A 17,363-nucleotide genomic window follows, 5' to 3' on the forward strand; every position below is an offset into this window, starting at 1 on the left:
ACCAGTTTTTTTCTGCATTTCTTCACTTCTAGCTTTTTTGTCAGATGCCTTCAGTGTGCTGGGGCTTGATATCTCTGCAATTTTGTTTGTTTTCCTCAGTATGATTGAATGACGTTGCCTTGGTAATATAGTTAGTGTAGAACTTAGATAGCATGCAGGTGAGATGAATCAGTTTATGGATTCCAAGAAGCTACGCTGAAAGGCAGGCAATGGCGTGTGGTGGTCACAGATGGAGACAGTTGGTGTGTCCATCAGCACAATGCAGCCACAGCCACTCCAGGGTGAGGTGATATGAACACTGTAAGCCCGTGACTCATTGACTGAACCTTGTGTCTGTGACAGGTGCGAAGTCTGCGCTACAAGGTGGAGGAGCTGAGGGGGACCCAGCAGGCTGCCAGCAGTCGCGGCAAGGTGATGGCCTTCCTCCTGGAACAAAAAAAGTCGGGCAAGGTCCCGGGCATCTTTGGACGCCTGGTGGGTTGTGGTAACAGCTGTAAACATGTACTGTGTCTGCACAGGCTATCTCTGCTCAAAATGTTGTTAATGGTAACGAAAAGAAAGTCACTCTGGGTCTTTTTACCTTTCTTCTTTGTAGAAACAGTGTCGATGTTTATTTCATTATCATCCTTTTTTACATTTGACTAAATGTTTTAACATAGAGGGGTAATCGAGACGAGGGTCGTGGTGTATGTGTGTCAGTCTGTGCGTGTGTGTGTAGAGCGATTCAGAGTAAACTACAAGACCGATCTTTATGAAATTTTACATGAGAGTTCCTGGGTATGATATCCCCAGACGTTTTTTTCATTTTGTGGATAAATGTCGTTGATGACGTCATATCCGGCTTTTTGTAAAGGTTAAGGCGGCACTGTCACACCCTCATTTTTCAATCAAATTGATTGATATTTTGGTCAAGCAATCTTTGACGAAGGTCGGACTTTGGTATTGCATTTCAGCTTGGAGGCTTAAAAATTAATTAATGACTTTGGTCATTAAAAATCTGAAAATTGTAATTAAAATAATTTTTTTTATAAAATGATTCAAAATTATGTTCATCTTATTCTTCATCATTTGCTAATTCCAAAAACATATAAATATGTTATATTCGGATTAAAAACAAGCTGAAAATTAAAAATATAAAAATTGTGATTAAAATAAAATTTCCGAAATCAATTTAAAAACAATTTCATCTTATTCCTTGTCAGTTCCTGATTCCAAAAACATATAGATATGATATGTTTGGATTAAAAACACGCTCAGAAGGTTAAAACGAAGAGAGGTACAGAAAAGCGTGCTATGCAGCACAGCGCAACCACTACCGCGCTAAATAGGCTCGTTAATTTCAATGCCTTTTGCACGAGCGGTGGACTACGGTCAATGTGAAAAAATGCAGTGCGTTCAGTTTCATTCTGTGAGTTCCACAGCTTGACTAAATGTAGTAATTTCGCCTTACGCAACTTGTTTCTTCTTTGTAGACCCTGCTATTCAAATAGAGCTTATCCCAGCGAAGCTTGAGGTATCCCACGAACCCTATACTGTAATCGACTTGAGAAATGTTCATGCCGATAATACATGATAAAGAAGGATTCGTTGTGCACGAACAGGGGCTACAGTTGGGGATGGAAGTTCACCAAAAATTGGGAACATACTAACTAAAATACGGTGCGTAACATGGGACTATTTGTTTTTTGAGCAAACTCCACCCAAGGCCGCTTTGGCCGGGTAGAAATTCCATAGTTTCCAAGTCTATGGATTAAGCTCGCATAAGAAGATAACACTGAAAGGAGTTGACATCAATGCATCATGACGTCATCCATTCTCTGCGGTATTTCTCTCTCGCGTGCTGTGTGTGTGCATTTTGTGCACATGTGTTAGTGTTACTGTTAGTGTGTGTGTGTGTTTGTGAGTGTGTACTTGTGTGTGTGTGTGTGTGTAAGAGAGAGTGAGAGTCTGGTTATTTATGTGTGCGTGTGTGAGAGAGAGTAGGTGTGTGAGTTTGTGTGTGTATGTGTGTTTGTTTGTAAAGGTTTGTGTGTCCGTCTGTCTATATATGTGCATATGAGTGTGTGTTTTCTGTGTATGAAGTTTGTGTGAGTGAGTGAGTAAGTGCGTGTGAGTGAGTAAGTGTGATTGAGTGAGTGTGTGTGTGTGTTTGCAAGGGTGTGTGTGTCCGTCTGTCTATGTGCGTATGAATGTGTTTTTTGTGTATGAGATTTGTGTGAGTCAATGTGTGTGTGTGTGACTTGGGGTGTGTATGTGTGTGTGTGAGAGATAGAAAGCGGATGTGTCCTTCGCTGGGGGTATGCAGTGCCTTGGCATTGCACTTCTACTTAATTAATTATTTTACGCTTAGCCCCCCTTCTGTGTATTCTCAGGCATGAAAATTTTCCGTATTTTCCGTATTTTTGAAAAAAATAAACCGTATTTTGTTTTATTTTCAGTATTTTTCCTTTTTTTTTTTTTTTTTTTTTAATTTTTTAATTTTTTTTTTATTTTTTTTTTTTTTTTCCTAGTCATAGTTATAGTAAAATAGTTTTGGGGCCATGTTTGAATCCAATTTTAAGGCTCAGATAGCCCCAGATTGCACCAAATTGCACCCTTGAACAAACAAATTTCCGGGGGGGCATGCCCCCGGACCCCCCTAGAAGTCTTGGCGCTTCGCGCCTGCGAACCTTGGCGCTACGTGCCTGCGAAACTTGGCGCTATGCGCCTTCGAATTTTTTTTTCAGTATTTTTTTTTTTTTCAGTTTTCATGCCTGATTCTACACTTATGAATATCAACTTAGATGAAGAAAATTCTGAATGCTATTAGGTTATTCATTTCTGATGTTGGCAGCACATTTTCTCATTCACATTATGTATGACTACGATGGTTTGCCCTTGCCACGGTTAGTGGTTACATTTATGCACATTGGAGTTACGTGTGTTAAAAGGCCTGTTTTCCTTTGTGGTCTCACCGGTGTTTATGTTTGTGCAGGGTGACCTTGGAGCAATAGAGGAGAAGTACGACGTTGCCATCTCCACGGCGTGTGGGCCACTGGACAACATTGTGGTGGACACCATGACCACTGCCCAGCGCTGCGTGGAGCTGCTCATCAAACACAATGTGGGCGTTGCCACCTTCATCGGCCTGGACAAGATGGAGCGATGGAAGGAACAAACCAAGAGAAAAATCACCACGTAAGTTGTTGGCAGAAAGGACTGGGACAACGATGTGCGAGGGGCCTCCTCGGCCCCCTCCTGTTGTCAATGTCATCTCTCATTTCTCTCGGTCTTCCATTTGCTCCATCTCTTTGTTCCATTTGCTTCATTCACATGTCTCATCTCATGCCTTACCCCCGCGTGTTGGGGGGAAGAATTTACCCTATGCTCCCCAGCATGTCGTAAGAGGCGACTAACGGATTCTGTTTCTCCTTTTACCCTTGTTAAGTGTTTCTTGTATAGATTATAGTCAATTTTTGAGTCACTTGAGAAAAAGTGACTCTATGTAATCGGTCAGTGTTAGTCTGGCCGGCCGGCCGTCCGTAGACACCACCTTAACGTTGGACTTTTCTCGGAAACTATCAAAGCGATCGGGCTCATATTTTGTTTAGTCGTGACCTCCAATGACCTCTACACTTTAACGATGGTTTCGTTGACCTTTGACCTTTTTCAAGGTCACAGGTCAGCGTCAAAGGAAAAATTAGACATTTTATATTTTCTCGGAAACTATCAAAGCGATCGGGCTCATATTTTGTTTAGTCGTGACCTCCAATGACCTCTACACTTTAACGATGGTTTCGTTGACCTTTGACCTTTTTCAAGGTCACAGGTCAGCGTCAAAGGAAAAATTAGACATTTTATATCTTTGACAAAGTTCATCGGATGTGATTGAAACTTTGTAGGATTATTCTTTACATCAAAGTATTTACATCTGTAGCCTTTTACGAACGTTATCAGAAAAACAAGGGAGATAACTAGCCTTTTCTGTTCGGCAACACACAACTTAACGTTGGGCTTTTCTCGGAAACTATAAAAGTGACCGGGCTCAAATTTTATGTGAACGTGACTCATTGTGTTGTGAATAGCAATTTCTTCCTGTCCATCTGATGCCTCATATAATATTCAGAACTGCGAAAGTGACTCGATCGAGCGTTTGCTCTTCTTGTTGTAAAGATTTTAGTCAAGCAGTATGTAAGAAATGTTAATTCTTTTGTGCTGGAAACTTGCATTCTCCCAGTATTAAGGTAATATATTGTACTACGTTGCAAGCCCCTGGAGCAATTTTTTTATTAGTGCTTTTGTGAACAAGAAACAATTAACAAGTGGCTCTATCCCATCTCCCCCCCTTTCCCCGTCACGATATAACCTTCGTGGTTGAAAACGACGTTAAACACCAAATAAAGAAAGAAAGAATCTCATGCCTTTCTCATGTTTCTGTCTCACTCCATCTGCTGAGAACACTCTTGTTAGTCACTACATTATTTGAATCAGATTTGGGGATTTTATGTACCTTTGCAGAATTCTGTCATTTACAAAATCCCAGGGCCCTTTATTGGAAATATATTTGTGGAGAAAATGAAATGCAAGTAAGCGATCATTGCCTTATTTGTCATTGAAAATGGGAAAAATCATTTCTGTTGATTTCACCTGCTGTTCTTCTTCACCTTCTTTGTTCATGGGCTGAAACTCCCTGGACCATGTTCACTCATGTTTTTGCACGAGTAGGTTTTTACGTGTATGTCTGTTTTTACCCCGCCATTCAGGCAGCCATACGCCACTTTCGGGGGGACCTGCTGTTGAAAGAGTGGGTTGTAAATTTATGTCTGTTAACACACTGTTCTCCCTTGCATGCACAGCCCAGAGAACGTGCCGCGCCTGTTTGACCTGATCAAGGTGAAGGACGGCAAGATCTTGCCAGCCTTTTACTACGCCATTCGGGACACCCTGGTGGCCAAAGACCTGGAGCAAGCCACTCGCATTGCGTATGGCAAGACACGCTACAGGGTGGTCACCCTACATGGTCAACTCATTGACCAGTCAGGTTGGTTGCTGGACTTAACACTGGCATAAAATAAATATTATCCCAACTTCTATTGGATGTTTGCGTCTGTATGTTGGGCTGAAGTTTCAGTGACATTTTGAGCCTGTTATGACTGAAGAGATATTTGCCGCCAATAAAGAATACCTCTGACTTGTATGCTGCAAACCAAGCTCTCCTCTTTGTTGTGGTACTGTTATATTGTTGGTGTCAGCCAGGTCATAGGCTTGCAGAGAATGGCTTGAGACATAGTAATTGTGAACTGTTCGATGTTTCAGATACAATAATTGTGTGCTGTTTGATGTTTTAGACATTGTAATTGTGTGCTGTTTGATGTTTCAGACATAGTAATTGTGAACTGTTTGATGTTTCAGACATAGTAATTGTGTACTGTTTGATGTTTCAGACATAGTAATTGTGTACTGTTTGATGTTTCAGACATAGTAATTATAAACTGTTTGATGTTTCAGACATGGTAATTATGAACTGTTTGATGTTTTAGACATGGTAATTATGAACTGTTTGATGTTTCAGACATGGTAATTATGAACTGTTTGATGTTTGTGCAAAAAGGTACCATGAGCGGTGGTGGAAAGTCAGTCAGTCGAGGTCGCATGGGGTCAGCTGTAGTTGCCACTGAGGCCGCTGACCCAAAGCAGCTAGCCAATCTGGAAAATGAACTAGAGAAGGTCAGTGACACTAGAAAGCCATACAGATATTTAACAAACACAGAATGCAGAATATAAGATCATGCTTGAAACGGATGTGATTTCAACATGACATTAAATTACATATTCTTACCGCAATTCTCATAAATGCATTGACCTCAATCTCACATGCTAGATGTCGAAAAACTACTCAAATTACCTGCCCTTGAAAGGGTGGTAACCAAGCTAAAAACAGACGCCATAGCCGTTGCTATGCCCTGAACCCACTTGGTTACCCATAACCCACCGCGTACCACTAGAGCGCTGGCATCCGTAATAATCATTCTCGACTTTCGACGACACACGTAAGACGTGCGGAATTTGACTGCTCACTTGGCTTTCCCTCGCCCTCGTCTTTGTGATGATTCGGGCGTGTCAGCTTCCCACCCTTTCCCGCCCTCCGGGCGCGATCAGGTGGGGGCGGTATCAGCGACCCACCCTTTCCCGCCCACCGGGCAGGATCGGGTGGGGGCTGGAGCAGCGTTCCACCTTTCCCTCCCTCTGGACTGGATCGGGTGGGAGCTGTTGGACTGTCTTCACAGTCTGTGCCTCTATTGTCCTGGCCTGACAATCGCCCTCCTCCCCCAACAGGGTGGGTGAGCGGTGGGCTACAGGACTACAGCAGGTGGACAGGTGGGGGCGGCCATTTTTGCTCCTGTCTCTCACTCGTCTTACCCCTCTCAGGGGCTGTTTTCTGCTGTGACTGCCCACCCTTACCCGCCCACTGGGCAGGATTGGGTGGGGGATGTATCAGCGTCCCACCCTTTCCCGTCCGCTGGGCAGGATCGGGTGGGGGCTGGAGCAGCGTTCCACCCTTTCCCTCCCTCTGGGCTAGATCGGGTGGGCGCTGTTGGACTGTCTTCACAGTCTGTGCCTTTATTGTCCTTGCCTGACAATCGCCCTCCTCCCCCATCGGGGTGGGTGAGCGGTGGGGCTACAGGACTACAGCAGGTAGACGGGTGGGGTTGGCCGTTTTCGGTCCCTTCCTCACTCTTGTCTTACCCCTCTCGGGGGTCGGTTTCTGCTGTGACTGCCCACCTCCCTCCCCACTCGGGTAGTGGGGTGACTCAGTCTAGCCAAACGAGTTTTATTCACTGGGCCCAGTCAACCGCACAGCTGTCGGCGAACAATGGGCCTGCCTTGGCTTTGTTTGATGGCCGTGGCCACCCACCCTTTCGGCAGGGTGCTGTGCCTGCTTCTTCTTCTCTTCCCCTTTAGGGCAGGGGAGTGATGGTGTTTGGCAAGCGGGGTCAGAGCACGCTTTTGATTCTCCTGTCTCTCCTCCTTTGTGTGGTAACACATTGGATGGTGGCGACTCAGATTTTATCTGATGAAGAGGTGGACTATGTAGCTTTGCCTACTGTGTTTAGGCAGGCTATGTGATAAGCGCCTTCAGTGGCAGCGGCTTATTTTCCGGAGGGGGTTGTTAATGCAGTCCAGGGTGTTTCTTTACCCCCTTCTGCTGCTGTTGACTTTCGGCCTTTGCGGGTGGAATCACAATCTTTTAGTTTTGTGGAGTCTCCCGCCGTGGCTTACCTCATGTCACAACTTTCCCTCTGCTAGCCGGGGCTGGCTTCGAGTGCCCAGACCACTTCTTGTCTCAGTTGGTGCAGAAGAAGGTGGACTGGAGCGTCTAGTCTAGGAATTTTATTCAGACTGTTCCTTTTCTAAGGGCGACGTTCCTGATTCCGCTGGAATTAGTTGCCTTGTTGCCCAAACATCCCTCAGCGAAAGAGGGAGGTCGACGCTGACTCTTCCGTCGCGATATAACCTTGAACGGTTGAAAACGACGTTAAACACCAATTAAAGAAAGAAAGAAAGAAAGACGCTGACTATGCTCTCCCCTCTCTTGAGGAGATGGGTAGGCGTGATCTGTCAGACCTCTTCTTTACACTCGGACGCTTTTCTAATTAAAGAGAAAGCTCACAGCGGGCGGGCTCGGCTGTCCTCTCTTGGCTTTGTCTGTTGACAAAGAAAAGCTCACAGCGGGCGGGCTTGACTGACCGGTTTCGGTTTTGTCTCGTATCCCCGTTCTCCCTCCTTCTCGGCAGGGCGCTGAACCAAATACCCACCCCTCTCCCCCCTTGGGGCAGGTTAGCGGTGTGATTTGATGGACAAACAAAGCTCGTTTTCACTCGCTTTCCTGGCATGTATATCAATTGGAGTTTTAATGCTGCCTTCCCTGTCTCCCCGCCTTAGTGTTTTGACATAGCGGCGGGTGGGGATTAGGACTCAGTTGTGCAGGAGAAAGAGTGGTAGCGCTGCCTACTGCTGGTAGGCTCGCTATGCAAGGGTGGCTGTTGGGGCAGCTTAATATTTCCCGGAGGGGGTGGAGGATTCAGAGCTTGGTGTATCTCTTCCCCCTCTCAGCCGCGGATGACCTTAGGTCTACGCGGGCTGACTCGCAATCATTTTGATTGCCTACCTCATGTCGCAGCTTTTGGCTTGACCCGCACCTTAGGGTAGTGGTCTCCAGCCTACACCTTTTCTGCTGCTTCATGCGCATGGTCCCGCTCCTACGGCTGCTAGCCTGTGGCTGGCTTCTAGGTTTGGGATACTTCGTTCTCACTTTTAGTGCGGAGGAAGATAGTTGGAATGTCAAGCTTCTGAATCTAATCCAGACTTTTTTGTTGCCACGGGCTAGCTTGCCTGTTCCAGCTGAACTAGTCTTGTTGCTTCACAAACAGACCTTAGAGAGAGCGGGTGTTTTGGCAGTGTGCCCACACTGTCTTCACCTGGGTGATATCCCTCTTTTGCAGGGGTTTTGATGTCACACCTGCTACAGGAAGCAAGGGATAGGCATTTTTCGGGTTGTTTGTTATAACCTACTCGGAAGCCTCAGTCTTACTCTTCTTTCAGTGGGGTTTCGTTTCAGTGACTCCTACCTCTCCTGTCTGAAGGAGGGGAGCGGCATGGTCTGGAATGATCAGCTGTTGCTGATGTTTTCCCCTGTGCTCTCACACGAGCCTGCCTTATAAAGTTATGCGTCCCCAGCCCAGAGTTCTTCTACCTGGGCATGTCGTTTGACACTTTCTCTTGGAAGGTTCGTCCTTCACAGGAGAAAATAGGGAGGCTTTAGGCTCTTAGCACTGCCAGACTGGCATGACCGCAGACGTCTGCGAGGCCTTAGCCTCGATCCCCTGTCACATGGATTCGATGGCCAGGCGGTTCCCTCTAGGGCTTTATCCTAGCTTTGCCCCCTCTGGACTTAGACCACGTCAGGGATGTGTCTCTGTCCTGATGGGGAGCCCACATGGGCAATCACAGCTTGGGGCTGTTTACGTAGACGCAACTCCTTTGGCATTTCAATTGCCTGGAGTTAGGAGCAGTGGCTCTCAGTCTACTAGCCTTTCTCTTTGGCTATATATGCACCATGTCCTTTTGCATACGGACAATACTTCTGTTGCTGTCTTTGTGGATGAGCAGGTAGGAGCAAGTTCTCTCTCCCTTGCAGACAGAGCTTATGGGATTCCGATTGGGTGCCTGTCACACCAAATCATTATCTCAGGTAAATATCTCCCCGGCCGGCTCAATAATCTGGCCGACTCGCTCAGCAGGACCTCTCAGGACTTGCATACAGGGCTGGAGTTTGTGCTGTTTGTGTTGCAGACCGTGGGTTATGACTCTGATCTGGGGGCCTGAAATACATAGGTCCTCCACTTTCTCTGTGATGCCCCTTTTTGGCCTTCTTGGCCAATTCGTGTTTAGAGCAGGGGTGCAACTCCTTAGCGCCCCTGTCTCAATCCAGGTGGTTAATCACCTCTGTTTCTTATCGCAGCTACTCTGAAACAGATAGGCCTCTCTATCGTTGGTCATGGCGCTTTTGTGTGCATGATCAAAGGACCTTGTTTTAAGAGGTTTAGAGGCTTACCCCTCTATGGGATTTGCTCTAGTTTTGGAATGGTTGCGTTCTTTGTCATTTCGAGCCCTTACTCTTGGCTCGTTTGCTAGACTTAACGCGTAGGACTTTGTTCCTCTTACTCTGGGCTCAGCCCTGAAGGTCAGTGAGACCCATGTACCATTGAGGTTACCGGAGAGGATAGCCTTGGAACATAACTATTCCGTTTTGTCACGGCTTTTCGGCCAGGTTTCTTTGGTTCAGAAACCTGGTCAATCTCCTCTGGTATTTAATTCCCTCCTCTCGGGAGGATTCTCACTCCGGGCGATTTGGATTTTCTAACTGTCTGGTTAGAGCTTTAAAGTCCTTTCTAGCTTGTGCTAAGCAATTTGAACTAAGAGCCAAAAGCTCATGTTCTTATCTCTTTACACTTTAGGTGAAAGAGACTTCTCTGAATTGACTTTCACAAGAGGTGTTACTACTTTCAAAGGACAGTCCTATGAGTGGTGGCCTATTGAACAAATGGGGGGGGGGGGGGGGGGGGCGTTCAGTCCTCCTGCTTTCCTTTACAGGGGTTCAGGAGTCCAGAGCTGGGGGGGGGGGGGGGTCTTCTCTCTCTGTCTGGCATTCCAGTCGCTTTGGTGAAGTTTTGCCTTTTTCTCTTGGGAGGTCTAAGGACGTGTCCATTAAATTTTACCTCTTGGACATCTCCTGCTATTAACTTGTCGAGGCCTTTTCTTTGCCCTCGTTAGTTTCGGCAGGACAGGTTCTTTCAGGGACATAATTAAGTCCCTCCTCCTTTAGGAGCAATCTGCATTTATGAGAATTGCGGTAAGAATATGTAATTTAATCGAACATTTCAACAATAAATTTTCATTTGATTAACCCTTTCGCTGCCAATCAAAACTTGCGTATGTGCATTCCTGACTGCCAGGGAATATTGGAGTTCAGGGTGTAATAATTCACACAAAAAATTCTAGCTCCAAACTGGCAGTAGGTAGGTAAGTAAAACCTATGTTATTTTTAAAGGAAATTGAACCAAGAATCTGTTTTTAGTGTCTAATCATGGAAATAATAATTAGTTTGGCTTATAATGATGTTTAAATATGAACTTTTGAAAAATCAGTCCGGCGCATCTTCCGGTGCCTGTGGATCAAACACAGGTGGCTGTTTTGCTTGCTCCAAGAAAGGATTATAATCACTGTCATCTACCTGTTTCCAACAAATCGTCCGAAAGATCTCCCCCTTCCCCTGTCAGTATCCATAATCATTTGCACCGCCTGTAGCGTCAGTCCGGCTTTGTTTTTCCCTACTAGGGCCCGGTCGACTGTCACCGTTAGCCATTTTGACGAGTCGAGATTTCTCTCCCCTACCCTGTCGCCAAGGCCAAAAATAGCCTTCAGATGCAAAACCGCGTCACCATTTATGTTTATTCATGAGAATGAGGTATCCTTCCAAGCCATTGGCTGCTATTTGTGTGTCAGCAGTGACGTAGCATTTCTGGAAAATTCCTGAACGGAGAAGACGGGTAAACCCGTCCTAAGGCGCTGCGGCTGCACAAGCGCATGACGGGTATACCCGTCATAAGGCAGTCAAGGGGTTAATATACTTACCCAATTCTCATAGTTAATACCCTCTCATCCATCCCCGCTACTTAATTTCCTACGGGATTTTGAGAAGTCTCGAATGATTATTCCGGATGCCGGCGCTCACGTGGTGCGCGGTGGGTTATGGGTAACCAAGTGGGTTCAGGGCATAGCAACGTCTATGGCGTCTGTTTTTAGCTTGGTTACCAATTTGAGTAGTTTTTCGACATCTAGCATGTGAGATTGAGGTCAATGCATTTATGAGAATTGGGTAAGTATATTAATCAAATGAAAATTTATTATTGAAATTTTTGAGTTCATCTGTCATATTTATCTCAAATTCTTTGTGAATTATGGAAGGAACTATTTTGTTAGGGAAGTGAATGGCAGTTTTGAGGGTTAGATGGATGATTAGAGAAGCATGTAGATGGTGTCAACATGCATGGGGTGTATGGTGTTTCAGGCGCGGAGGGAGGCGGAGATGTGTGAGGTGAACAAGGCCAAGCTGCAGGACGTGATCAACACCAACACCAAGGACCTCACCACCATGAAGCACAACCTGCAGATGGCAGACACCAAGATCAAAGTCAGTCGATTGTGTGAACTCTGCTCCTACCTTCAGTCCCACATGTGCATAGTGGGACATATGTTCTGCTCTTGTCTTTACCTGTCACTGGGAATATTAGAAACTGTGGTGTCAGAAAAAATCCATAGAAATCTGACAGTAGTTTTTGAAGAAATGCATAGACATTTGTGCAGTACAAGCTACTTTTTAGCAGAAAGGAGTCAAAATCAGGCAGAGTAAAGCAGAAAATTCTGTGGTGTAGGTGTTATTAAAAGAATGGGTGATATTCTGTATTTTTGATTCCGAGACATGTTTGGTTCAAACCTGCCTTGGATCCATATTTCATGTGCAAGCATTCACACTGTAGAGCTTCCAAGTGGAGGTAGTGACTGAAATTGATGTGAAACATAAAATAAAGCAACAGGAAAAGCAGGTCACAGGGATATGGGTACAGAGCTACTGTAGTTTATACAGCACTGCATGTCCCCTCCGACTCTGAGTCAAGTCTTCAGTAACTTCAAACATTGACATCAAGCCTTGAGTAACTACACACATTGACTTTTTTAATGAACGAGCAAAGACATGCTCCTCTTTCTGATCAGCTCGTAGAAAAGAGATGGATGTTGTTTGTAGTGCCTTTATGTAGTTTTGTAGTTTCAGAACAATTGTGCTGTCTTCCACAGGCTCTCAAGGAGCAGGTGACTAGCCTTCAGACGCAGATCAAGGAGCAAGAGGTCAAGGTCAAAGCAGCTGCTCCGGACAAAAAACAACTGGATGATCTTCAGAAGAAAGTCAACAGTTACAACAAAGGTAACGTTGTAGTTTGAAAGTACTCCTATATTCTCCTCCTCTCTGTTCCTGTCTCTCTTTGTGTCTCTGTCGTATCAGCCTTCTTGTGTGTGTGCGCTCGTTGAAATTTTCCCCAAGGAGCATAAGTTTTTCACTCACATTTGGCCTTCCACCACAAACAATACTCCTTACATCTGCTTTATAACTGTTAGGGATTTTTTTTATTGGGAAAACAAAATTGCAAATGGATTTTTGAGAAGCAAAGGTACGTAACATGCTTTTTGTTTGGCTGTGAATGCATCAAAGACCCTTTCTGCAGTAAACGATAAGACATATACTTTGATGTTACAGAGTATGAAAAGTCGGCAGAGCTGTCATCTAAAGTAGAGGCGGAAGTACAAAGGTAAGTTAAACATGAATGTGCTCTATTTTTTGACTCACATGCGAAGCAAAAGTGAGTCTATGTACTCACCCGAGTCGTCCGTCCGGCCGTCCGGAAAACTTTAACGTTGGATATTTCTTGGACACTATTCAGTCTATCAGTACCAAATTTGGCAAGATGGTGTATGATGACAAGGCCCCAAAAAACATACATAGCATCTTGACCTTGCTTCAAGGTCAAGGTCGCAGGGGCCATAAATGTTGTCTAAAAAACAGCTTTTTTTCACATTTTTCCCATTTTCTCTGAAGTTTTTGAGATTTAATACCTCACCTATATATGATATATAGGGCAAAGTAAGCCCCATCTTTTGATACCAGTTTGGTTTACCTTGCTTCAAGGTCAAGGTCACAGGAGCTCTTCAAAGTTGGATTGTATACATATTTTGAAGTGACCTTGACCCTGAACTATGAAAGATAACTGTTTCAAACTGAAAAATTATGTGGGGCACATGTTATGCTTTCATCATGAGACACATTTGGTCACATATGATCAAGGTCAAGGTCACTTTGACCCTTATGAAATGTGACCAAAATAAGGTAGTGAACCACTAAAAGTGACCATATCTCATGGTAGAAAGAGCCAATAAGCACCATTGTACTTCCTATGTCTTGAATTAACAGCTTTGTGTTGCATGACCTTGGATGACCTTGATCTTGGGTCAAGGTCACATGTATTTTGGTAGGAAAAATGTGTAAAGCAGTTCTTAGTGTATGATGTCATTGCTAGGTTTAGCTGAAGGTCAAGGTCATGTAAAGGTCAAGCATGTGAGTCGTATGGGCTTTGCCCTTCTTGTTTCCTTTTTCACTCGGGCATTGCTGGTTTGAATTTTATATTGAGAAAAAGTTTGTGTTCGTTACAGCGGATGCTGACTAACAGGGATAGGTGTGATGTGTGATTTAAAAGGATAGGTCTACACTTACACTTGAAACACACATACATCTTTTAACATAGAAGTTGAGTATAAACTGAAGCAGTTACTAACTATTGTGAAAAGCATTCAGTCTGTCTGGAAGATTATATCAAGCAGAAACTGTTTGTGTTATCTGTTGGTGGTTAGGTACACAGTTATGGTTTGTAACTAGTGAGTTTTCTCTTGTAAATTAGGTCTCCCTTGAGAGAGCAGGTACAGACACTGTCACCGTCAATTCTTTCGTTCTTTGGCATGCATTCCTTCATCTTTTCTCAGCCACTGAAATGTGTCCATGCCTTTGGGAATGTTGATGTGCGCATATAATGCTCACTAACAGTGTCTGCACAGAAAGGTGACAATAAAATAAATTGCTATCCTAACCTTTGGATTGAATCCAGTGCTTGCAACAAGTTGATTTAGTTGAGATGTGCTTTCTGCATACTTGTCTTTGCCGTTCATCAATTACAAAAAAAGAAAGGTTAGTTTATTGAACGTTCAGTCAGACATTCATATTGTCTATGATTAAATGTTCCATGAAGTAACCTTTCTTTTTACATTTAGTCAAGTTTTGACTAAATGTTTTAACATAGAGGGGGGAATCGAGACGAGGGTCATGGTGTGTGTGTGTGTCTGTCTGTCTGTCTGCGTGTGTGTGTAGAGCGATTCAGACTAAACTACTGGACCGATCTTTATGAAATTTGACATGAGAGTTCCTGGGAATGATATCCCTGGACGTTTTTTTCATTTTTTCAATAAATACCTTTGATGACGTTATATTTGGCTTTTTGTAGAAGTTGAGGCGGCACTGTCACACCCTCATTTTTCAATCAAATTGATTGAAATTTTGGCAAAGCAATCTTCGACGAAGGCCGGACTTCGGTATTGCATTTCAGCTAGGTGGCTTAAAAACTATTGAATGAGTTTGGTCATTAAAAATCGGAAACTTGTAATTAAAATTATTTTTTTATTAAACGATCCAAAAACAATTTCATCTTATTCTTCGTCATTTTCTGATTCCAAAAACATATACATATGTTATATTTGGATTACAAACAAGCTCTGAAAATTAAAAATATAAAAATTATGATTAAAATTAATTTTCCGAAATCGATTTAAAAACAATTTCATCTTATTCCTTGTCGGTCCCTGATTCCAAAAACATATAGATATGATATGTTTGGATTAAAAACAAACTCAGTAAGCTAAAAAGAATAAACATACAGAAAAGCGTGTTATCCTGCTCAGCGCGACCACTACCGCACTATTCTGCATGGCTTGTCGATTTCACTGCCTTTGCCACGAGCGGTGGACTGACGAAACTACGAGTATGTGGTCTTGGTGAAAAAAGCATTGCGTTCAGTTTCATTCTGTGAGTTCGACAGCTTGACTAAATGTTATTATTTCGCGTTACGCGACTTGTTTCTTTTTCTTTTGAAACATTAGCAATCTATTTTGAATTATTTGTGTGTGTTGTTGTTCATCAGTTTTTGTGTGTTTTTTTTTTTATTTTTTTTAATCATGTGTAGGGGTTGTGGTATGAGTGTGCATTTGCTGTGTGTGTTGTGCTGACAGACTGCACAACCAGATCATGGAGATGGGCGGCTCCAAGCTGCAGGCGGCTCAGTCTCGGGTGGACGCCATTGGACGCAAGATTGATGAGGCCACCGGGCAGATCACAAAGGTCAACGTGGGCGTCAAGACTGCTGAAAGGTAACACTCTCAGATTCACATTGGTTTTGTGGCAGTGTTTGAGGATGAAAGTTACTTATTCGTGCAATTCCTTTTATTGTCCAGGGAGCAAGAAGACTGGTTCCATGCACCCTCTTATATTTAGGGTGCTTGAGTTGACCTTGTTATCAGCTTCATTTGGTTACATTGACAGTACGTCCACCCAGTGGTCTTTCAAGTAGACAGACAGACAAACACTTGTGGTACAGATAATGAACTTATTAACTATATCCCCCAAAAATGTCCACAAAACTGGCTTGCAAGATGCTGGCGAGGCAATCAGTTTTTGGATTTCTGTACATTGTTAGTCAATGCAGCTTCACACTTTTTAATTGTGACACTTTTTAACTTTTAAAACGTTTTATATTTTTATGAAAATAGCTAATGTGGATTTGTTGGTGCATCACACTTCATGTGGATTTGATGATTATTAATATTCATCCCACTCACAGGGATTTTAAATGATTGCTAGACATCAGTTAGTCTCGGAATGGTGATAGGTATTTATGCTGATTACTCAGTGAACAATGTTCAAAGCACTGGTGTAGATACTAGCGTAATGTGGCGATGTGTCACAGGAACCTGAAGAAGGCGGAGGAAAAAGTGAACAGTCTGGAGGATGAGATGTCAGAGAACAAGGAGAAGTCAGAGGGTCTGGCCAAACTCTTCAAAGATTTGGAGGAACAGGCCACTGCCGTACTAGAGGCCCATCAGCAGGCTCAAGTATGCCACTGTGTATCTGTGTGTGTATGTGCGTGCTTGTGTGCATGTGTGTGTGCGCATCCTCATGTCTGTGTGCAGTTGTGTGCTTGCTTGATGGAATGTGCCCAATGTGTCCTTCATTGCATTGTATTTGCAGCTGTGTTGCACAATGTTGATGAAAACCAGAAGTGAGTGGTATCAAGTAAAACGTGGAGATGAGTGATTAACATGAGTACTTGCTGACTTCAGGAGAAAGTGTCACGGTCGGAGACTATTGGGGGGGGGGGGGGGGGGCCGTGGTGTTTGACATGAGCACTGGCTGATTGCAGGAGAAGGTGACGGAGGTAGAGGCGGCACTGGAGGCCATCAGGGGGGAGATGGGGCAGCTGGAGGAGGAGGAGGGGGCTGTGGAGAAAGATCAGCTGGAGGTCCGCGTCAGGCTGGAGAAGATTGAGGAAATCCTGAAGGAAAACAAGGCCAAGATCAAACACTGGAAGAAAGAGGTGAGCGCACAATCAACCACCTTGAGAGAAAACCACCTTATAAACAGATATTATGCTCATTGTCAATAAGAAGCGGGTTTTTTCAAAGGAGTCATCACAATGGTTAACCCATATTTGACTGCAAGCAAGGCTGAGAGCAGCTGTGCTTAGGCTTAGTAGGTCATAGAGATTTCCACTGTGAGAACTGGGCATTTTTGTGCCAGTGTTGTGAATGTGGGGTACTTGCATGTAAACGGTTACTGTGCAGCTGGTTTTTTTTGTCATGTGCACCAAGCGGATATCAAAATAATGAGAAATGATTTTTTTACACACACATGTAAATTTTAGGATGAAAATATAAAAACCACGAACTCAGGAATAAAAGGAAGTGCAGAATTCATTGTTAAAAAAAAATCAACCCATGTTCAACTCAATTTTTCAACACGAAGAAGCAATATGTAATGCAGAACATGTGCTAGTCAACTGTTCTACAACCAATTTCCTTTCAAGCCAAAATACCGAAGTGAAAATCAAAGCAAAAATGATGTAAACTTGGCCAAAAAATTATTGCAACAAATTTCAAACCCAAATTAAAGC

The 17,363-nt window shown here is 43.8% G+C and overlaps 1 protein-coding gene across 3 annotated transcripts in view; it reads left to right on the top strand.

The window, feature by feature from the left end:
* LOC138983685 (structural maintenance of chromosomes protein 4-like) overlaps nt 1-17,363 on the top strand; it is an 87,847-nt gene that overhangs the window by 39,898 nt on the left and 30,586 nt on the right. For all 3 annotated transcript variants that reach the window (XM_070356961.1, XM_070356964.1, XM_070356962.1), the window contains exons 14-23: nt 343-474; nt 2,975-3,177; nt 4,836-5,020; nt 5,591-5,706; nt 11,612-11,734; nt 12,397-12,523; nt 12,854-12,905; nt 15,427-15,564; nt 16,161-16,305; nt 16,614-16,787. In XM_070356961.1, the coding sequence (XP_070213062.1) occupies nt 343-474; nt 2,975-3,177; nt 4,836-5,020; nt 5,591-5,706; nt 11,612-11,734; nt 12,397-12,523; nt 12,854-12,905; nt 15,427-15,564; nt 16,161-16,305; nt 16,614-16,787 (1,395 nt within the window). The remainder of the gene's footprint in view (nt 1-342; nt 475-2,974; nt 3,178-4,835; nt 5,021-5,590; nt 5,707-11,611; nt 11,735-12,396; nt 12,524-12,853; nt 12,906-15,426; nt 15,565-16,160; nt 16,306-16,613; nt 16,788-17,363) is intronic.

The sequence above is a fragment of the Littorina saxatilis genome, linkage group LG13 (genome assembly GCF_037325665.1).
Source record: "Littorina saxatilis isolate snail1 linkage group LG13, US_GU_Lsax_2.0, whole genome shotgun sequence".
Lineage (NCBI taxonomy): Eukaryota > Metazoa > Mollusca > Gastropoda > Littorinimorpha > Littorinidae > Littorina > Littorina saxatilis.